The sequence below is a fragment of the Rhamphochromis sp. 'chilingali' genome (assembly GCF_963969265.1).
Source record: "Rhamphochromis sp. 'chilingali' genome assembly, chromosome: 6".
NCBI lineage: Eukaryota > Metazoa > Chordata > Actinopteri > Cichliformes > Cichlidae > Rhamphochromis > Rhamphochromis sp. 'chilingali'.
Window position 1 is genome coordinate 14130035 of NC_137933.1, and position 22191 is coordinate 14152225.

Sequence of the window (22191 nt, forward strand, 5' to 3'; positions counted from 1 at the left end):
CAGCCCTCAATCTGAGATTTTACCTCCCTGTGCTCACAGGCTCTTTACCCTGGCTTAGCATGGCAGCTTGGCAGGCCTTACTGAGTGGAATCGCACACATATGCACACACACATGCACACATGCGCAACACACTTTGTCCTCGAGCACAAAATGCCCTGGAGTTTCTTAACCTCTTTCAAATCTTCATCTTTCCACTCTCTCTTTATCATTGCCCCACTGGAAACTAGGTCAATGTCAGTTCATGTCATTAGCTTCTGCTCCAACTGTGCATGTGTGTGTGTGCGCTCTAACTGTGCATGTGTAGATGGACTTACAAGGGTGTGCATGATCATGTTCAGTTAGCAGCCATGCTTATCTGCCACTTGGCTAAAGAACTTCCTTGAAAATGTTTGTTTTCATGATCTGTGCCGGTGCATTGGAAATGAGTCTGTGCGCATGCGTGTGTGTCTCTGTGTGAGTGAGTGTGTGTGTGTGACACGGTGATGATGAGGGGGTGGGGGATTCCAGGATTTTTGCACGAGGCAGCAGACAGATGTGGGAGACTTGAATCAAAACTGTTTTGTTGGCCAACTTCAAAAGGCGACTTCTCCAGTGTTGGTCTCTTTTTGCTTTCCATTCCTCTGTCATTCGCTCATGCTTTGGCCAGCAGCTCACGCTTCTCCCCTGTCTTTCAAGCAGAGGCTTGGAATTGAGCAAACAGCAGGACGGATGTTTCAGTAAATCTTTATCATAACTTTCTGTCTTTGCTCCGGAGGACCTGTGGTCTCTATAGGACCTCAAAAGACATAATTAATAGTACACCCTAATTCACGTCTTTTTCCCCACTTTTTAAGAGAACTCCTGCTAAAGATTTTGAACAGAGGTCTCAAAGTTTCAGGGGAACCTTCTCGTAAAAGTTTACTACAGTATATAAACTGAAATCAGTCTTTCATCCATTTGTGACTGGTGCTGACTTTATTCATGTAATTTACAGTACAATTCACAAATCTCCCAAAAGTCTGGATTAGGATATGTTCTTGCAGTTTTATTGTTTGTAATTGCATTAGGAGGCTCAGCTGCAAATCAGCTGCTCTCAATGTTTAGTCCGCATCAGCTGATAGCTAAGCAGATACTCTTCTAGACATCCAGTGAGTAAACCTCACATGGAACATTATCTTGCATTACATATGCAAGCAGCTTTGTAACCCACCTCCACTCCAGCTCCTTGTTTTCAGGTTGTGCCCAACTTAATCATCAATTTGACAATCCCATCAGGCTCAGTCATTGTGTTTGTTAATCCAATGTTTTAAATGCATAGTACTTAAATGAAGCCTCCTGCAGTTGGTAGCATAGTGATAAATTATTACAATTTTTTTTTTCACAGTAGTGAGATTTATGCTTGGAAACAAGGAAACAAGGCCACAACAAGGTAAAAAAGCCTTGAAGCCACAGCTCTTTGTTTTCTCTTCTGTTACTGCTCTTTCTTCATCAGCAGTAACAATCCCCTTCTCAGGCATCCTCCTCACCTCCTCTCTGTTCTTCCTTTTGCAAACAAAGAATGCATTCATACTTGATGTCCTAAAATAAAGTTATAACATTAAAACTGGAGTAAAGTGTATTTGTCTGTCTTTTTGCACGGGGTGTGTTTATGGTTCTCTCTGCAAGTGTGTGTCTCTTACAGATGGCAGTGAACCACCAGCGGGAAACAGGGAATGTTTTCCATCCCTAAGATGGTCAGATTCTTGTGGGGGGACACTGACTCTGCATAAATCGCACGTGGAGGGAAGATAGGCAAACTAGAACAGCTTGCATTGCTACTATTGAGTGTACCCCGCAGACCCTGAATAAATCTCTGAGTATTCAGCATGTGAACACCTGGCATCACAAACTACAACCTAAAAAATAAATGTATGCAAATACAAATGCCAAAAGGTAATTATTTAATGTTGAGTAGCTTTGTAAACTCGCTTTATTTAATACGGCTCTTCAGCATTTTGAGAAAACATTGCATTGCAGCCAAAAGAATAGTTTAGATGAGGATATTTTTAAAGCCAATAAAACTAGTGCCTCTGCAGCTAAGGTTATATCTGTGCTTTGTCTACAGCATTTATGGCCATTGTAAGAGCTGTGAGTGGAAGGCTTGGATACTGCTGTTGTCCTAAAAGTAAGGACAAAGGAAAAATTCGCGCTTTGGGGTTTGTCATTTGAAATTCATTGAAAGGTGATGCAAACTTGAAACAATATGGCAGTCAACAAAAGCTTGAGCCAGAATTGTACTAGGGACCTTGCAGTCATCAGGAAACTGTTCCTCGTAAGCACACTTTCATCAAGGATTTGAAACAAATATTTTACATTTGTATCTATCACTCTATCAAACCTGTTGCCTCTGATTTTCATTCTAGTTCTTGTCTAATTTATCCCTGTTTACTTCTTCTTATGAGGCTTCAGTGAACGGTTATTGGATCAAATGAAATTTCAGGTTTCTCATTCAGGTCCTGTGTCAAGTCTTTGGCTGATTTATTCTTATTTCTTAAGGAGAGCATTGCCAGATACTGTTCATTGGGTGTGCCACTTCTTTTGTCTTCCACTTGTCCAGTTTCCTCAACTTTTTTAAGAACACACTGCACACCATGCTGAGATTTGCCAAGTTACTGCCAAGCTTCTAGCTCTTTGGGAATCACCATTTTGGTGCAAAAATACAATTTCATGCCTATTGTATGATTGCGTTATCTTTGGCAATTTTCATAGGCTCATCTAAAGAAATGGGATTTGGATTCAGTTTGGAACCAAAAAAAGTCTGCCAAATGTAAAGAAATCAGATTTTGCACACTCCTGTATTTAGCTTTTACTTTTGTATTTACTCATATGTCTGTTTAATCAATTTTCAGCTCCTCACTTTTAAGTTGCCAAGCAATCAGTGAAGCCTCCAGGAAACCATTGACCTGGGTCAATGAAAAGTCAAGCACACACACCCAATAAAAACAACTTGTCCTTTCCCCCCTAATTTAGCAAGAGTATGGATTAAACAACAGACATTTCCTGTATACTGTGTTACTTAGTGATATGAAGAGATGATGACGGCTAATTTAGTTACTTAGGACAGCACAAAGAAAGAATTCCTTTTTATTCACCAAAGAGATGTTAAGGTGTTTCTCTCAGCTAACTCTGTATTGGTACAAAGCACTTTTTCAGTTGCCATTTTGACAAGTAATAGTGGAAAAACACAGGTGTTACTAATCACCTTAATTAAGGGTCTGTTGTGTTTAGGGACAGAACATTGATTAAGGTGATTAGTAACACCTGTGTTTCCACTTTACTACAAACCCAAATGGGTGCAGTGAAACAGGTCTATGCGGTGCATGCTTGCGTGAAACTTTCTTGATTGGGGTTTAACGGTTCCATTAATACAAGTTCTTTTATATTGATTACACTAGGGTAGCGGGCTTTTCTGATGTAACGTCCTCTTTTCTCAATCAAGGGTCACACAACTGAGTATTGCTGAAAAACATTTGGTTTACGTAAACCAGCTATTAAAACTCAGCTCCCAGGACTCTTAGGGATGACTCATGCTGTCATCCCCGCATTTCTCCTCTCCTCCTACACATGGGCCTTTTTCCTTGAAAGAGGCATCCTCACCGTGAAATAGACCAACTACAACATTTCATGAGCCCAGAAATTCAATTTTTCTTCTTCCGTGGAAACAAAATTTAAGGGAAATGAGTTCACGCAGTGCCTAGGTACACATAATGAAAATGATCCATTTGGAGACGAGAAGGGATTCCTCTGAGTTATTTTGTGGTTATGTTTGAGTTTGTGCAGCACCAGTGTGCAGTCTGTAGTGTGCTATGTGGCAGTGAAGGGGACGATTTGTGATGACAAAGTGACTGAGCCCAAACATCTGAATTGCACCAGTACATTATCCTCATAGAAAATACAAATACAGAGCACCGGGCAGCCAAACTCACGTGTTACATGCATACACACCCATGCAGAAAGAAAGAGTGGGGTGTGTGTGAGTGTGTGTTGGGGTGAGGGGGGGGGGGTTCGTTTCTGCTGCAGCTCATTTTCTTGAAATATTTCATATGAATATTGGCAGCAGTTGTGCTGCAGAAGACAAAAGGAAATGAACCGTGCGTGCCGGAGCCAAAGACAACATACAGTGTGAGAAAGTCTTGCTGCAGTTGCTGCTCACAGCACAGTGAGAAGCGATCTCAATCTAAGCTATTAAAAACTGCCAGGGGATATGTGAAACACAAGGGCGGGGAGATGAGCTGGTGAAATGATATTTGGGTTGTTGCAGGAGATCGGCTCGCGTCCCATACAGCAAAACAAGTGAAATATAAAACGCAGGTTGTGTTATTACTAAATGACAGTTAGTTGGTATTCTGAGGGGGAGGGAAGAATTGAGGGGTTGTGAAGAAACAATAAGGCAGAACTTCTACTTCTACAGTGTTTATCTAATCTCTGTTTCAGTCTTACTATTTCAGGCTTTTTTTGGTTCAGCCATTTCAGGACAGAGGAGTAAACATTCCCTAAAATGAAACCCACGCTCAGTTTCTAAAAGTCAGGAGATTAGCTGAGAGACTGAAAGAAGGATGGGGTGATACACAGAGGTGGGTGGTGGAGAGGAAGAAAGTAGGGTGGGGTGAGGAGGTGGTGTCTTACTGTAAATGACACCCACTCTGTGTTGAGGAAGAGCAGAGGGTGACCCTGTGATGGGAACCATGACACGAAGAAACAATCCTGCCGTAGACTCTGACATCAGTCTGTGAGTCTGGGAATACAGCATGAGCCCATCTATTCATGCGTGCTCGTCCTATACACATGTCTGCATTGTTATATTCAAATTACTTTCTTAGCATCAAAGGGGGAAATCCAGGAGTTTTAAACATGCTGGTCAGAGCAAAAGTCTGGGGAATGTTACTCATCTGGTGAACACATTTTTAGATTATCTTGAGTAACTCAGAATGCATTTACTGAAGTGGTATGACTTGAATAAGCTTAATTTGTCCATGAGAGAAAAGTCTAGGAAGCCAAAGTAAGCCTGTACTCTGAAAGTACAGTTTTACTAGGATGCACTATGAGGTCTTTAAGATATGAAGGTGGCTGATAATTCAAGACTTTTTATATGAGAAGGATTAAATTATTCATTTCTCCAGAAGGCAATGTAGAGAAGTTAATATGGGATGTATATCTGTTATCTCTATTCCACGTTAGCACTCTTTTTCTTTTGTATCCAATTAGGTTTTTTTGAGCCTGATAGTAATGAACTGCAACAGTCCAGCCTCAAAGTAACAAAAGCATGATATAATATTTCACCATCAATCTGAAATGTCATGTTGCCAGTTTTAGCAATGTTGCAAATATAAAAAAGACAGCCGGGCATGTGAGTAAACTTTAAAGGATATATAGTGATAAAAAATTATCAAAGAGTTCCACATGGTAGCAATGGAAACCAAGGCAATATTTGATTAAAACCATGTTTCTGAAACTTTTAGAACCAAAAACAAGAACTTCAGTTTCATTTTCGGACTAGAAAAGTACAGATTATCCAGGTCTTTCTGTCTAAGAGTTTAACCAAGTAATCTGTAATACACATACCTGAGTATAGCAGTGGAAATTTATGCATTGGCCGTGCAATGGTTACCTCTCCAGGGTGAACCCCGCCTCTCGTGTCAAGAATCGCTGTTTTGCAGGTAGGAGTTGGACCCAAAATGACCGTACAAACAAAAAACAGGAGCACAAAGAGTCCAAAAACAAAACGTGCACAAAACACACTGGCGCACAGGGAGCAGTTCATGAATGATTCAGGGGGCCGACCCGGAGGACGGCAACACAGGAGTCCAAAACAGTTCAGTTTGGGAGTCCAGCCGCGCCAAAGGCAGCGGCGGCGACGCAGTCGAAGGAGATCCAGAGACTGGCCACGCGGAAGGCAGCAGCGGCAACAGAGCAGGTCCGGAGGTTGCCCATGACGGTTATGACGCCCAGCCAGTGGCCTGGAAAGCTGCCGGCGATGTTGAGGCGCTGGATGTAGCTTGGACAGTGGCGTAGCAACCGCAGGACCAGGCGAAGCAGGCGATGGCATGGAAGCCAGAGGCCGAGGTGCTGCAGGCTGGATAGATCCCTCGGACCCTCCAGCGGAGACAGGGGGCTGAAGCGGTCCATCGGACCTTCCAGCGGAAAAAACTGACCAGCTACAGGGGGACCGACCAGCTACGGGGGGACTGAACTAGAGGGAGACCGAGCTGCTACGGGGGACTGAACTAGTGGCAGCGTAGGAGACCGAGCTCGGAACTGAACAGGCAAATGAGCGACCGACTGAACAGGTAATTGAGCTATGGATTGCACAAGTGGCCAAACTAAAGGTTGAGCTGAACACTGATTAGCAGACTGGGCTAATGGCAACATAGGAGGCTGAATAGCAGGCTGAGTTAATGGCTGATGTTAAAATGGAGCTAGTGGCGGAGTAGATGACTGAGCTAGCGGGAAACACTGGAGACTGAGGCAGTGGCGGAGAAGATGACTGAGCTTCAGGCTGGGCAGTTGACTCAAAAAACACGGCCTCGGAATAAACAGTCCCTAAGTCAGAAAACTCTTGATTATTGTCTCTTTCACTCATCACAGCCAGCAACTCTTCTGACTTCTGGCTGTGGCGATGGGCGGCGGCGCTGCTTCTTTTTTGATGACAGCACCGATGGGGCGGGCAGCTCCACATCCGGCGAGTCGGGCAGGTGAGCAGTAGTAGCTAGGGGATGAAGGTGGAGCTCGTTTAGGTTAAAATCCTGTGCGAGTGGGTGGAGCGTACCTAGTAGCCAAGGAAGACCGGAAATTAACCGCTGTAGCCTTGTTTCCACAGCGTGATGAAACTCCCTCCCCTTATGTTCAAGCCACAGTTGAAGGAGTAGATAATGTCCTGGCGAAGATCTCCTGACGGGTTGAGTGCCACTGGGTCCATGTCCGGTCGTGTCGTTCTGTCAAGAATCGCTGTGTGGCAGGCAGGAGTTGGACCCAAAATGCAAGCTCTCAGACACGAGGGATGAACTCAAAATACAGCTTTATTTGCTGACTCAAGGAAAAGATACAAAACGAAACTGGGAAAATATAAACTAAACTTCACAGAGATGCACACAAGGGAACACACAGCATGAGGGACAACACGACACTGACACAAAGAAACACAGGGCTTAAATACACCGGGGAATAACGAGGAAATGAGACACAGAAGGAGAGCACAGCTGGGGGAAATCAGAACTGACGAGACAAGGAAGCAAAGCAGGATACACTCACATGAGACACAGACCTTCAAAGTAAAACAGGAAGTATAACACTGGGATGCAGACTAGACACGGTGGAGACAGAGCAACTAAGAACACAGAGACATAAACCATAAGGCATAGAACTCTAAGAACCAAAAGGCTAAAGATGATAAATAATACACAGAGGGAAATACTAGGCACTAGAAACTAGACTCAATGAAGTAACTAAAGACCAACAATGAGAACATAATTCACAATACAAAGTGACAAAAAACACAGAAAACTCAAAACACTCAGTCAAAAACCCAGGACCCTGACATCTCGCCCTATGATAGCTGGGATAGGCCCCAGCATCCCCACAGTTGTTTGAATGCGATGGAGTATTGTTGCCTCACAGCAAGAAGGCATATTGAATTTCTTGAATTTCAAAATGTGAAACAACCACTTTGCGCGCAATACTTGAGTGAAGGTAGGCCTACTTTTACTCACCACAACTGACAGATGGCTGCAGCAGAAGCCTGGTGATGGCTAATGCCAAGAGTTTTTTGGTGTTGAAGCCAGTGAGCTGCCTCTGACTCCCTTTAACTCACCCACAAACCACTTGGAATCAAATACTTAGAATTCAAAATCTAGTACTCAGAATTTCACCCTCATCTCAGCTTCTATCCAGGTCACACTTCTCTTGCCGAGGGTAATCACAGTTAGGTTCAGCAAGAGAGTTAAGGGTCCAAGATAACCAGGGAGAGGCCGTTTTACTGTAAACCACTCCAGCCCCGTTTGCCAGTAACCAGTCTGTTATCTTGGTGCAATATGAAGTTCAGCTTTAGATGTCGTTCACTTTTACCAAGCATACTCAACAGTACTTCCAGTATTATTCCTATTATAATGGAGCACATAAATGTGGGTCCAAATAATATTTAAGTGCAAAGATAATGTTTGAGAACAGAAAAGCTCACATGGATATTTTTTTTTCAGAGAACTCAGGGAAAACAGCAGAGAGGAGAAATGTTGAGTGAAAAGTTGGGGGAATGGTATGGGTGATCCAGTTATTTATGTTTGAATACCATTAAAATAAGCCTGCCTAAAACTTCAATACCTTCTGTTACTACCTTTGTAAGAAGTGGCTCATGACGGCATGACTACATGATAGAAGAGACTGATTTAAAGCTTAAAAGATGATTGCCCACAAATATGTGTAATGACTGAAGGGAAAAACTTTTTGCTTCAGTAATACATTGTTAAATGTACAGTTTCAAACGTTTTTATAAAAGTTGAACATAGCCAACAAAACATCATCCATTAGTTCTTTTTTATTTGCTAAGGTGTCAACTCACACCAGCAACCTGCAGGCTGTATGAATGCATAAACACAGATACCTGCTAATTAGTGCTAAATACCACACAAATAAAATGCTATAAACACTGACAAGGAGCAGGGTGCAAATCAGCTACTTTTGGAGCCAGCCTCAAGTGGCCACTCAAGGAACTGTAATTTTTGGCATCTCATAGTTTGTTTTTGGTTTGGTTTTCACATAAATCCCTAATTAACTTTGTATATCATTTGTATATTTTATCTACCCATACTTTCTCCACAGTAAAACATAGAAACATATGTTCAAACTGAGAAAATGTAAATGTTAAAGGTAGAGATGGACCGATCCGATATTACATATCGGTATCGGTCCGATATTGACCTAAATTACTGGATCGGATATCGGAGAGAAATAAAAAATGTAATCCGATCCATTAAATATCACGAAAGCACCTCACAAAACTTGTGACACGCTGTAACTCGCCTCATAACCTTAGCAGTAGGAGCAGTATGCATCATGTGATAGAGCAGCTGTGCCAGACCTGTCCACGGTCTGGTTGAGCATTTGGAGCTTCGCTACCAACCAGGCATTTCATCTCCGACAAAGTGATCCCAGACAGAAGTAAAGCAAGTGTGTAAGTCCATCTCTGAATGTTTGTAAAGCGACTGCCTCTCTCTCTCCCCCTCTCCTGCTGCTACTTCAATCATGAAACTGCTTAATGATCAGCTGATCGGCTTTTCTGTCGCCAGTCCGTCTCTCTTGTTTGTTTTTGGCCCACTTTGCACCAGAAAGAGGAAACCAGCGCCTGAGCAACAGCAGCACGTTTAAGCTTGATAAGCTGTTGTTAGAATTTATTTAATATTAGTTTTTACACCAGGATCTTTTTCTACGTAGCTGACGCTGGTAACTGTGCAGGGGCGGATCTAGCAAAGTTTAGCCAGGGGGGCGGATAGGGCATGAACAGGGAAAAGGGGGCACAAAGACATACTTTTCTTTCTTATTCTCATTTAAAATGTCTAGCTTTTATTAAATAAATATCTGACACCCAAAATTTTAATTTGATGTAAAAATGAATGGAAGTCCATTACTGTATATAGTAACTATTAAGTCTAATATACTTTTTCCTTTGGGAAGGCACCATCTGTGCAGTCTGCAGTTCTGTTAGAGAAAGATGTTGAATCTATTTAATTATTCTTGAAAAATAATTTATTTCTGTGCATTTTTTCCCACACTGCATCAAATTAAGGTTGATTACATTGATTAAGCATCATGAGGTGGAGCGTGAGGGGTGATTCCCTATTTTTTATTTTTGTTGTTGCTGGGAGTTGGAACCCTATTAGCTAGGTTGCTTAATATTTACGCTAAGTACTCTTTCAAATACCAGAATAGGGAGGATGGTGCAGGTTTAAGTTTATTAGATTGATCAGTATTTGTACTGTTGCACCCAATGTGACCCAGTGTCCTATATTGAGATTCACAGCCAGCTAAACTCTCTCTTGCATCACTTCCTCCAAGGCACGTGTTGTATTTGGACAGGATTTAATGCAAAAAAGTGTGAAACTGAAATGATACAGAATACAGAAATGTCACATAAACATTAGCTTGGGTTGAACTTAAGTGGACATATAAAACACATCAAATGTTTCCAAATCGCTTCAATAATGTCATATACCCTGTCTGAAAGGTAAACACAACTAAGAAACTTACTCATATTGCCACTCAAAGAGATTTAACGGAGTGGGTGGCTTTGGATCGGAAGAAACACACCATGTCTTGCTTCACTCATGAGCAAACACTTCCTATCACACTTCTTTTAGTGACTAATTGGCTCAACATAGCAAACTGTGCAAACCTGCGCCCCCTATAGGCCTGGAGAAATAACATACAAACAGTTCCAGTACAGTATTGCTGAACTATGAAATATTTTTTTTACATACAGGTATAACAGAATAGCTTTAGTGTTGTTGTTTTTTAAACTTGAGTATGAACTTATACAAAATGCAGCAAGATATTAAAAAAACAGTTTTGTTGATTAAAAAACACTATATCGGATTCATATCGGTATCGGCAGATATCCAAATTTATGATATTGGTATCGGTATCGGACATAAAAAAGTGGTATCGTGCCTGTGGTGTATTCATAATTGTCTCTGGTACATTTGTTGTATGGGCAGTATGTGTTCACTGTTTGATTGTGTAATTACGTGTTACGCACTGGCAATGCATGCCGGTAGATGGTAATACAGGAAGTAAAATGAGATGGTCTTACCGCACACAGTGGTCCCGCGTACTTATTCAGATTCAGAGTAAGAATCACACATGGTGTCAGAAGTGCTGTGTGACTTGTAAGACTCCATACATCTGCCGAGTGTGAGGAGAAGGGGAAGGTGGAAACAAAATGCCGAATGACGACGTAGACGATCGTCCGAGGGCAGGAGTTAGCACCGCGGCTAGCACTCCCAGCGCTACGTTTAGCATCCAACCACCGGAGCCCTTTGATTTTTCCAAACCACACGAATGGACAAGATGGGTCCGTCGCTTCGAGAGATTCCGTCAGGCAAGTAATCTGTCTGCGAGCTCGGAGGAAAATCAAGTGAACACTCTCATATATTGTATGGGAGACGAAGCGGATGACGTCCTGAGAGGACTAAAGTTAAGTGATGTAGACCAACGGGACTATGCTAAAGTGAGAGATAGCTTCCACAACTTTTTCATTGTCAGGAAAAATGTTGTTTATGAGCACGCACGTTTTAATATGCGCAAACAAGAGCCGAATGAGACTGTTGATGCATTCGTGACTGCCTTGCATGCATTAGCAGAGCACTGTAACTACGGACCGCTCCACGATGAGCTGATAAGAGACAGAATAGTAGTGGGCTTGGCCGACACGAGGCTGTCTGAGCGCATGCAGATGGAAAAAGACTTGGACTTGGTATAAATCTATAAATATGGCCAGGCAGTCAGAAGAAATCAAAAAGCAACAGTCAGCTTTGAGAAGTGAAACAAATGTAATGCATGTAAATGCGAAAACAGTTGACAGAGTGATACAAAAGCACGACAAAACAAAGTTCAACATGTTCAAAAATAAAACTGTCAAAACACAACAGCAATATAGCAAGAGACAAAGTAACAAATGCTACAAGTGCGGAGGCTCTCCACATCCGAAACCTGAGTGCCCAGCAAATGATGCAAAATGTCATTTATGTGGAAAAAAAGGTCACTACCAGCGAGTCTGCAGACAAAGCAAGACAGTGCAAAGTATTGAGGAGGAAGAGGAGCAAGGTTTCTTCCTAGGCTCAGTTTCCAGTGACGGCCAGGCGTGGACAGCCAACATACAAGTGAAAGATGCAAAAATCACTTTCAAACTGGATACTGGAGCAGATGTGACTGTAATAGCTGACTCGGACTTATCAAAGATTTTTGCTAACGAACACAGACCAGTTCTCCAGCAGCCAGAAAAACCTTTGTTAGGCCCTGGAAAAACACCACTGGACGTTGCAGGTTTTACAAAGCTACAGCTCAACTACGGAGCGAAACAGACAACAGAGAAGGTCTATGTTGTAAGAAACCTGAGCACTCCACTGCTAGGCCTGCCCGCCATTACAGCTCTTGGCCTGCTGGTGCGAGTTGACGCGGTTTCAATGGACACTCTGAAGACTACTTACCCTAAACTTTGCAATGGTCTAGGGAAAGTGCAGCGGGCCTATCACATTAAACTCAAACCGAATGCTGTGCCGTACTCACTCAAAACTCCGCGAAGGCTTCCTCTGCCTCTGATGGGAAGGGTAAAAGAGGAACTCCAACGAATGGAAGAGCTTGGTGTCATTACCCGAGTTGAGGAACCAACGGATTGGTGTGCCGGCATGGTTGTTGTTCCAAAGAAAAACAGCCCTAGGCTAAGACTTTGCGTAGACTTTACCGGACTAAATGAGTATGTGTGCAGGGAAAAATATGTGCTGCCATCGGTTGAACAAAGTCTCGGGAATGCTCGCAGGAGCCAAAGTGTTTAGCAAACTGGATGCCAACATGGGCTTCTGGCAGATTCCCCTGTCCGATGAGTCTGCCAAACTCACCACCTTCATCACACCCTTTGGGCGGTTCCACTTTAACCGCCTACCGTTTGGGATCAACTCAGCGCCCGAACACTTTCAGCGCATGATGGCGGAGGTCATCGAGGGTCTCGAAGGAGTGGTGTGTCACATTGACGATGTGTTGGTGTGGGGACGTAACCATCAGGAGCACGATTCCCGTCTCCATGTGTAGCTGTTGCTGTTCTGAGAGTCTATTGTGCAAATGGTGTGATATGCCCATGTAGAAAGGACGGCACTGCAACGCTGGACTTGCCCTTACTCTGGGCTCCCTCTTTATTCTGGCAACTGGTACAAAGAAAACAGCACACAGTCTTCATTAACAATCTGCAAAGCAACTGCAACATTCAGTTCACCAGCTTGGGAGTTTTTTTCCTTTTTCCTTTTCCAAACATAACACTTAACAAATGACTAAGATATATTTATACAACACAACATCAACAAAATCTTTATTTTAAAAGTTCTAGCTGAAACCAAACTTGTGATCGTATAGTAGCAATATTATTTATTTATTTTTCTCCTTTTTCCTAACCAACAACAACAATAACATATAAAAACAGCTTTTCTATTATAAAACAATCATCATTGTTCATCATTTTTTTTCCTATACAACAGCATCAATTAAAACTTATACTTAACAGCGCCTACCTGGTACAAAGAAAACAGCACACAGTCTTCATTAACAATCTGCAAAGCAACTGCAACATTCAGTTCTGTTAAAAAGAATTAGAACAATCACAATCTCATAGAGAAGCATTAGAGCTGAGTGCAAGTCAAAAAGCACCCGACTAGCTAACGAGTATTAGCTTAGCATGCTAACTAAAAATGCTACTCGTGAATAAAGTTACTACCCATGCATCAAAATGCCTGTAACTTTCGGGATACATGCTAGTACTGCTTACAATCAAAATACATGTTGACAATTACCACTATGAGGGTGTTTTCATTAATACAATTACAAAATTGACAACAGTATCGCTCACTAGCACCTACCACCAGCTTGGGAGTTTTTTTCCTTTGCTGAGGCATGCGCTGTGCAGCAATTTGGAACCTTAACAGTTGCAGTTGCTGTGTTTGTCCACCAGGTGGCTCCAACTATTCACAAAGCACATCAATTTTGAGGAAATTCATTAAGCTATTTTCTAACTCTGTTACATCCACCCCCGCAGAATTTCACTCAAAATTAAAGATGCACAACCCACAGCATCCACCAAAATCAACAAAACAAAAGAGAAACCCAAAAGAAAACAGACCCGAAATGGTTATATAGACACACCAACTCAAGAAGTATCCCCAAAAGGATGAAGCAGAGTGAGCGGCGCCAACTCACTACCAGCTCCTGGATGCAGGATGCCGTCTACACCCCACACAAACCATGCCCCACAGAAAAAGAAATGTCCCCGCATCGGGACCGAAGTTCAAACATGGTGGTGCAATGGAAAACCAGAATGGAACAAAGAATACACCAAACTGGAAACCACAATGTAGAAAATAAAAAAAACTTACTGAAAAGCCGACGTAATGACTTAGAGACTTTGCCAATCATCTGACTTGCATCATTAACAACCTCTTGAGTGGACATTACATGGAGCAACCGATTGACTGGTTTGACAATGCGTCCAAAACGAGATCTGACTGGTTGTACATCACCAGGACCAGAGTGGGTGGAAGGCGTGAGTTGTCTGTTCCCTCCCTGAGTGATAGTCGAGGGGGCCGATAAGCAGTCTCGTTCAGAGGTCACTGAACCGGCTTGATGGTGCAAATCACTCACACTCTCAGGCTCATCAGCCATGCTCAAAACATGACCAGAGGGCTCAGCGCCCTCACAGCTGTCCGAACGTGCAGCCGACAATTTGTCAACCCATTGCCGAGTTCTGTTCACAGAATCCCCACTCTCTGAGAAAGACAGCAATCCCGTCGCATCCATGGCATCGCCAGATCCAGCTTCAGAAGAAGACTGAAAGGTGCGATCTGCGTGACTGTCCACGTCCACAGGCAAGAAGTTAACAAGCATCAACAGGTTACGGTGCACAACCCTCTCCTGTCCAGTGATAGGATTCTTGATCACATATGTGTGAGTAGCAGGTTTCACACCAACGACAGTGTATATGGCGGACTCCCACCTGTCTGCTGTTTTTCGCTTCCCTCTCTCACGTCTGTTGGAAACCAGGACTCTATCACCCGTAGCGATCAAGTTCCCCTTCACACGGCGGTTATAGAGCTCAGCCTGACGTCTCTGTTCTTTGTCAACATGTCCTTGAGCAATAGCCATTGCCTCTTGAAGATCCTTTGTCAGGGACACCACGTAGCTATCATAACAACCGATTTCAGGATCTTTCAGTATGTTTTTGAACAGCACATCAACTGGAAGACGGGGGACCCTACCAAACATGAGATAGAAAGGAGCGTAACCTGTTGTCTCATGCACAGTACAGTTATACATGAATGTCAGGGTCTGGAGGCGCCGGGGCCAGTCGTGTTTCGCATCAGGAGGGAGGGCACGAATCATGTTGCCCAGTGTCCTGTTAAAACGTTCCACACTACCATTGCCCATTGGATGGTACGGCGTCGTCCGAGACTTCTTCACACCAGCAACCCTGAGCAATTCAGCAACCAGCTGACTTTCGAATGATGCGCCCTGGTCAGAATGGACCCTCTCTGGGAATCCATAAATGCAGAAATACTTGTCCCAGAGTTGCTTCGCAACCTGTTTAGCAGACTGATCTCGGCAAGGGAAGGCCTGGGCCATCCTAGTAAAATGGTCTGTCACTACCAGCACATCAACAGGTTTCTTGTTAGAATCCTCCGCAGTCCAAAAATCAATGCACACAATTTCCAAAGGTGCAGATGTCTTGATACTCTCCAGGGGTGCCCTCCCCTCAGGATCAGCTGCCTTACCAATGACACACCGCTGGCATTGTCGCACATAATCCTTCACATCTCTGTCAATGTGCGGCCAAAAGAACCTCTGGCGGGCCAGACACAAGCTCCTAAACTGCCCCTGGTGGCCAGCATTGTCATGTGTGCCCTGGAGGACCTCGGGTTTAAGGGCATCAGGAACAACAAATTGGTATCTCTTCTTCTTGGAGACCTGATCCCTAGATACTCTGTAAAGGACACCATTACACATCGTCAGTTTGTCCCAGTGTTTAAGGTACCTAATGACCATGGCACACTCACTGGATCTTTCCCTCCGGGAAGGTCGACGGCCACGTTCCACAAAGTACAGCACTCTGGAGAGGACAGGATCCCTCAACTGCCCCTCACGAAGCTCACCCTCAGAGAACACAGGTTGAGCATCCGTTGCAGGGAGAAGTAGCTGTGGAAGCTGTTGGAGGATGTCAACAGCACGCGTTCTGGCACCCGACTCCCAAAGGGTATGTGTCTCAAAGATGGCAGAGACCTCTTCTTTAGTCAAGGACTGGTTCTTAGCATGCACCGACACATTAGGCTCCTCCTCGACCTGGCCATCGAAGAGATGTCGACTGGAGTTCGACTGTCGAAATGCCTCCTGTACTGAGCCAACAGAGATGGGAAGAGCTTCTCCAACTAGGTTGCTATAGGGACAGCAGAGCAACCTCTCTCCGACAGCCAACTTCACAAACGGTCGACGGCTTAGTGCATCTGCGACAATGTTCTTAGAACCAGGGACATATTTGATATCAAACTCGTAAGATGCCAGCTTCGCCACCCACCGCTGCTCACAGGCGTCCAGATGAGGTTTAGTCATAATGTGTGTAAGTGGATTATTATCAGTCCACACCGTGAAGGCATGTCCCTTGAGCCAGTGGCTGAACTTGTCACACACAGACTATTTCAACGCAAGGAATTCAAGGCGATGAGCAGGGTACTTACGCTGGGCACGGGAAAGGGATTTACTGGCAAATGCAACTGGTCTAGCCACAAAATCACCTTCCTGAACTTGTGAAAGAACTGCTCCCAGCCCATCCAAGGAGGCGTCGGTGGACAAGACAAAAGGGCGAGCAAAGTCAGGATGGGCCAAAACTACTGAGGACACCAAAGCAGCCTTCAGATCCTCAAATGACTGTTGATGATCATGTGTCCAGTCAGTAGGTGTCAGCTTCCGAGATTGCATAGCACGGCTCACACGTGCCCGCCCCTTGCGCTTCTGCTTCTGGCCAGACAGAAGGTCAAAGAGGGGCCTTGCCAAGGCAGAGCAATTGGGCACAAAATGCTGGTAATAGTTCACCATCCCCAGAAATGATCTGACACGGGACTGTGACGGGGTGATCCCATCAGGCTCCATTAGGTCCGCAATGGTCATATTGCTGACAGCCTCGACCTTAGCAGGATCTGTGGACACACCAGACTCATTAATGATGTGCCCGAGGAATTTCATCGTCCTCCTGAGAAGCCAGCACTTCTTTGGGGCCAATTTCAGGTTGTGTTGGCGAAGTCGGCTGAAAACCATTTCCAATCTCTCCAAAGCCAACTGCTCAGATGGTGCAAAGACCAACAGGTCATCAAGGTAGCACAGCAGGCTGAGGAAATTTTGATCGCCAAAAATGCAGGTCATCATTCTCATGAAGCTGGCTGGGCTGTTGCACAAACCCTGAGGGAGGCGGTTATACTCGTACAAACCCATGGGTGTTGTGAATGCAGAGTATTTGCGATCCTCCTCATGTAGCGGCATGTTATAGAAGCCAGAAGTCAAGTCCATCGTGCTAAAAAACGCATTGCCACCAAGGGCTGCCAAGCAATCAGCTTGATGTGGCAGGGGATGAGCGTCCTTTAGCGTCCGCCTGTTGAGCCATCGAAAATCGGTGCACACTCACAAGTCGCCATTTCTCTTCCACACAAGGACAAGAGGTGAGGCAAACTCGCTAGTAGACTTCCTGATTATGTCTCTCTCCTCCATCTCGTTAAGAACCTGGCGGAGCTTGTGGTATTCGGCAGGAGGCACACGCCTGTAGGGGAGACGAAATGGCCTGTCATCTGTCAGTCGAATCCTGTGTACAAAGCCCTTAGCCTCACCACAGTCCAGATGATGGCGAGAAAAGACATCTTGATAATTGACCACAAGGTCAGCCAACTTTTCTTGCCAGTCCGATGACACATCACAGGATTTCAGGTCCAGGTCACCCAGGCCAACACGGTCCAGCCTCTCCTGTACAGTACCAACATCCACTGTGGGTACAGATGTCCCAGTGGGCTCTGTATGAGTAGACTGTTGACTGAGCTCTGGAACCTCCATATCCTCCAATGCAAGGCAGGTGTAGACATCAGCAAGCTTGGCATTCCTCCGCAGAATAACAGGGTTGTCTGTGACATTAAGGAGCTTGAGTGGGACCCACCTGTCTCCCCAGAGAGGAGTCACCACTCTAGCGACCATGATGCCCCTGGGTGCAGAGCGAGAGGTGGTTGGCTCAGTAACTACAGTAGAGCCGGGAGATATCTTAACATCTTTCGGAAGTTTCCCCCATACAAGAAACTCACTGTTACCTGGCAGGGTGACAGCCCTGTTGCACCTGACTGTGCCCACTTTGTCTGGTATCTCAGTACCAGACCAGCGTTCCAGGCCAGCAAGCAGAGAGAGGAACTGTTCAAGTTCCTGATGCCCTGAACGCGACATCGAAACTGCCTCCCAGTAGCTTGCATCTTTCTTGAACTGACGGATTAAATGTCTGATGACATTCGAGCCAACTATTAAGTCATCTTGTTGATTCTCAACAACAAAGGTTGGAACCAAGATACGACACCCATACACTTCCATGTCAAGCTCCACCACTGATTTAGGCTTCACTCGTACACCACCACAGCCAACAAAAACAACAGTGGGTGCCCCCTGATTTCTCAAATCAATAGCACCAGCAGCAGCAAGCCTCTGCAGCGCTACTTCACTCAAAGAACAGGCCATTGAACCACTATCCAACATAGCACCAAGGGATGACTTGCCTCCGATTGTAACAGGAGTGTAGAACAGGCTGTCACTGCTGCTGATTCTCTGTGTGTCCTGAAAAATAACTCTCTCAGACTTGTCTAAGTCCTTTACATTGTCATACAGTTCTGCTGCATCATGTGTGTGGGAGTGTTCTTCATGACCTGTACAGCCTCCCTCAAAGCACAGGTCGTCTAGTTTCCCTGGGCATTGTCACCCGTAGAGGCCCCATTGGCACACGAGCGACGTGTGTGACCGGGCTGAAAGCATGTGAAACAGAGTCGGTCAAAGCGGCAATGGGACTGTGTAGTGTGGTCCTCCTTATTACAGACCTGACAGCTCCTGCCATTGGACAAAGGGGCCCGATTCTGTACTCGTCTGCCACCCTGCCGTGAGGGGGAATGTCCATCCCCAGCCTTCGCTTTATTCAACAGCTCCCTGAGCATCGACATCATCTCACCAAGCACAGCATTGTCGCTGGGCTGCTGACTGTGGGGGAACTGCTGCTCAGGAGCAGGGAGGGCAGACTGCTTCTGGTAATGCAGGGGAATAGTCTGGCATCTATTCTGAGTTGAGGTCGTCGGATTCCGTTCCCCATCCTGTGACAATAGAGGAGGAACAGTGGGACAGCTTGGAGCAAGAAACATCTGCTGCGTCTGGGACAAGAGAGGAGAGGGTGAGACAGAGGGTTCTACCCCAGGTGACGGGGGTGACGTAGGAAGCGCGTCAACACCAGAAGACTTCCTGTCATCGTTATTCAAGAGCTCAACACGCGTGTCATCACGAATTAGCGCTGCTGCATGGGCCTCAACCACGCGCACTCTCACAGAAGACACCCTCTTGCGCCGATACTCATCTATCCTCTCCTGAATCTCCTTGCACGTCCACTCATGTATCTGTTTGTACTTAAACACAGATGCGAGCTCAGGATCTGGGCAGTGTTTCACAAACATTTTAGCGATCTCACCACCAATGTCCTCCATTCGCCTGCCTTGACGCTTCAAACCTTCCTCAGCCATATCAGCAGCCTTGTTGAGGCGTATCCAGTAATCAACAGGATTCTCCCTGTGAGAAGGCAGAGTTGAGTAGAAGTCCTGCAGGGGTAGGCAAGAGGAAGTGCTGCTGAAGTACCTTATCAGCATGTTGAATATGACATCAGGGGCGCAGGAAGTAATAAGCGCAGGATCACTTCTCAAGCCTATCTTAACTACATCCCTGGCCTTCCCCATTAGCCTCCCCATCACCTCCTCTGTCTGCAACGACACATCAAGACTCTGCTTCCTGATGTATGATTTCATCAACTCAACCCATTCAGTCACTGTGTACTTGTCTGTACCATCACCCCTGAAAATGACAGGTTCCCTGTCGGATTTTACAATAACACTGAATTGAGTGTTTTCACTAGGTGTATTCGTATCGCCACCCGAATGTGAAGTCTGGTTATGTGAGTGAGCATTATTTCGGTCGACATCACCAACAGCTCCACTAGACATAAGTCTGGCCGCAATAGATTCACCTATCTGTGAACCAAGTTGAAAGATCATGTCACTAAACTGGTTTAATGTGTCATTCCCATCACCGGGAGTGGAGTGACGTGCTTCGCCCCGCAAAAATTGCCCCACGGGAGACTCATCCGGATCTAAATCCGACCCAAAGGCTCCAACCCTCCCAGGCAACACAGGTGAAGCTCCCTCATCCCTCCCAACTGACCCATGTGACAGTAAATGAGCACGTGCTGCACCTCTACCCCGCCCAACAGAGGAGAGAACATTTTCACATATATCACTCAGCTGGAATTTGCTTGCCATATTAGCATATAAACAGAAAAAAAAAGGAAAAGCAAGAAAAACAAACCAAAACAAAACGTAGACAATAACAAATATTCAGAGTTGCAGGTGTCAGCACAAGCAGTCCGGAGAGAGTCCCATCAAATCAAAGAACAAACAGTCCAGTACCTCAACGTAATTCACAGTCCAAGACGAGCAAAGGATGAATCTTTAAGCACAATACACTGCAACCTGGGTTGGAGATCTGCATCAAGTTGATCTCAAATCACAGAGTCACGGCACCAATGTAGCTGTTGCTGTTCTGAGAGTCTATTGTGCAAGTGGTGTGATATGCCCATGTAGAAAGGACGGCACTGCAACGCTGGACTTGCCCTTACTCTGGGCTCCCTCTTTATTCTGGCAACTGGTACAAAGAAAACAGCACACAGTCTTCATTAACAATCTGCAAAGCAACTGCAACATTCAGTTCACCAGCTTGGGAGTTTTTTTCCTTTTTCCTTTTCCAAACATAACACTTAACAAATGACTAAGATATATTTATACAACACAACATCAACAAAATCTTTATTTTAAAAGTTCTAGCTGAAACCAAATTTGTGATCGTATAGTAGCAATATTATTTATTTATTTTTCTCCTTTTTCCTAACCAACAACAACAATAACATATAAAAAACAGCTTTTCTATTATAAAACAATCATCATTGTTCATCATTTTTTTTCCTATACAACAGCATCAATTAAAACTTATACTTAACAGCGCCTACCTGGTACAAAGAAAACAGCACACAGTCTTCATTAACAATCTGCAAAGCAACTGCAACATTCAGTTCTGTTAAAAAGAATTAGAACAATCACAATCTCATACAGAAGCATTAGAGCTGAGTGCAAGTCAAAAAGCACCCGACTAGCTAACGAGTATTAGCTTAGCATGCTAACTAAAAATGCTACTCGTGAATAAAGTTACTACCCATGCATCAAAATGCCTGTAACTTTCGGGATACATGCTAGTACTGCTTACAATCAAAATACATGTTGACAATTACCACTATGAGGGTGTTTTCATTAATACAATTACAAAATTGACAACAGTATCGCTCACTAGCACCTACCACCAGCTTGGGAGTTTTTTTCCTTTGCTGAGGCATGCGCTGTGCAGCAATTTGGAACCTTAACAGTTGCAGTTGCTGTGTTTGTCCACCAGGTGGCTCCAACTATTCACAAAGCACATCAATTTTGAGGAAATTCATTAAGCTATTTTCTAACTCTGTTACACATGCTACACTGCAAAGACTGGAAAAAGCAGGCATAACGCTGAATGTTGAAAAATGCGAGCTCTCCCAGAGCAAGGTTGCTTTCTTGGGTCACATCATAGCGGATACAGGAATCAGTCCTGACCCGAAGAAAACGGAGGCAATTACAGAAATGACAGAGCCAACTAATGTGTCAGAGTTGCGCAGTTTTCTGGGCATGGTGAATCAAGTGGGCAAGTTCATCCCCCATTTAGCTGAAAAAGACAAAGCCCTGCGAGATCTTCTTTCCAAAAAGAACGCATGGTATTGGGGAACTGACCAAGTGAGAGCTTTCAAAACATTACGAGATGCCCTGACCTCACCCCCAGTGCTCGCAATGTATGACCCCAAAAGAGACATTAAAGTATCAGCAGATGCTTCATCCTATGGTCTCGGAGGTGTTCTTTTGCAGCTGTGGGAAGAAGGATGGCGACCAGTGGCGTATGCATCGAGGTCCCTTTCTCCTACAGAACAACGATACGCACAAGTGGAAAAAGAGGCACTGGCATCTACATGGGCGTGTGAGCGTTTTCGTGATTTCCTGATTGGTAAACATTTTTGTCTTGAAACGGACCACAAA

The 22191-nt window shown here is 44.6% G+C and overlaps 1 protein-coding gene across 1 annotated transcript; it reads right to left on the bottom strand.

The window, feature by feature from the left end:
* Nucleotides 1-17804: 17804 nt before the first annotated feature.
* LOC308398221 (uncharacterized protein) lies at nt 17805-21535 on the bottom strand. The gene is made up of 2 exons (XM_080884738.1): nt 21432-21535; nt 17805-21151 (listed from the first exon to the last, which is right to left on the bottom strand). Exon 2 carries the CDS (start codon nt 20341-20343, stop codon nt 18730-18732), a length of 1614 nt encoding a protein of 537 aa, XP_080740864.1. The 5' UTR covers nt 20344-21151; nt 21432-21535; the 3' UTR covers nt 17805-18729.
* Nucleotides 21536-22191: the final 656 nt, after the last annotated feature.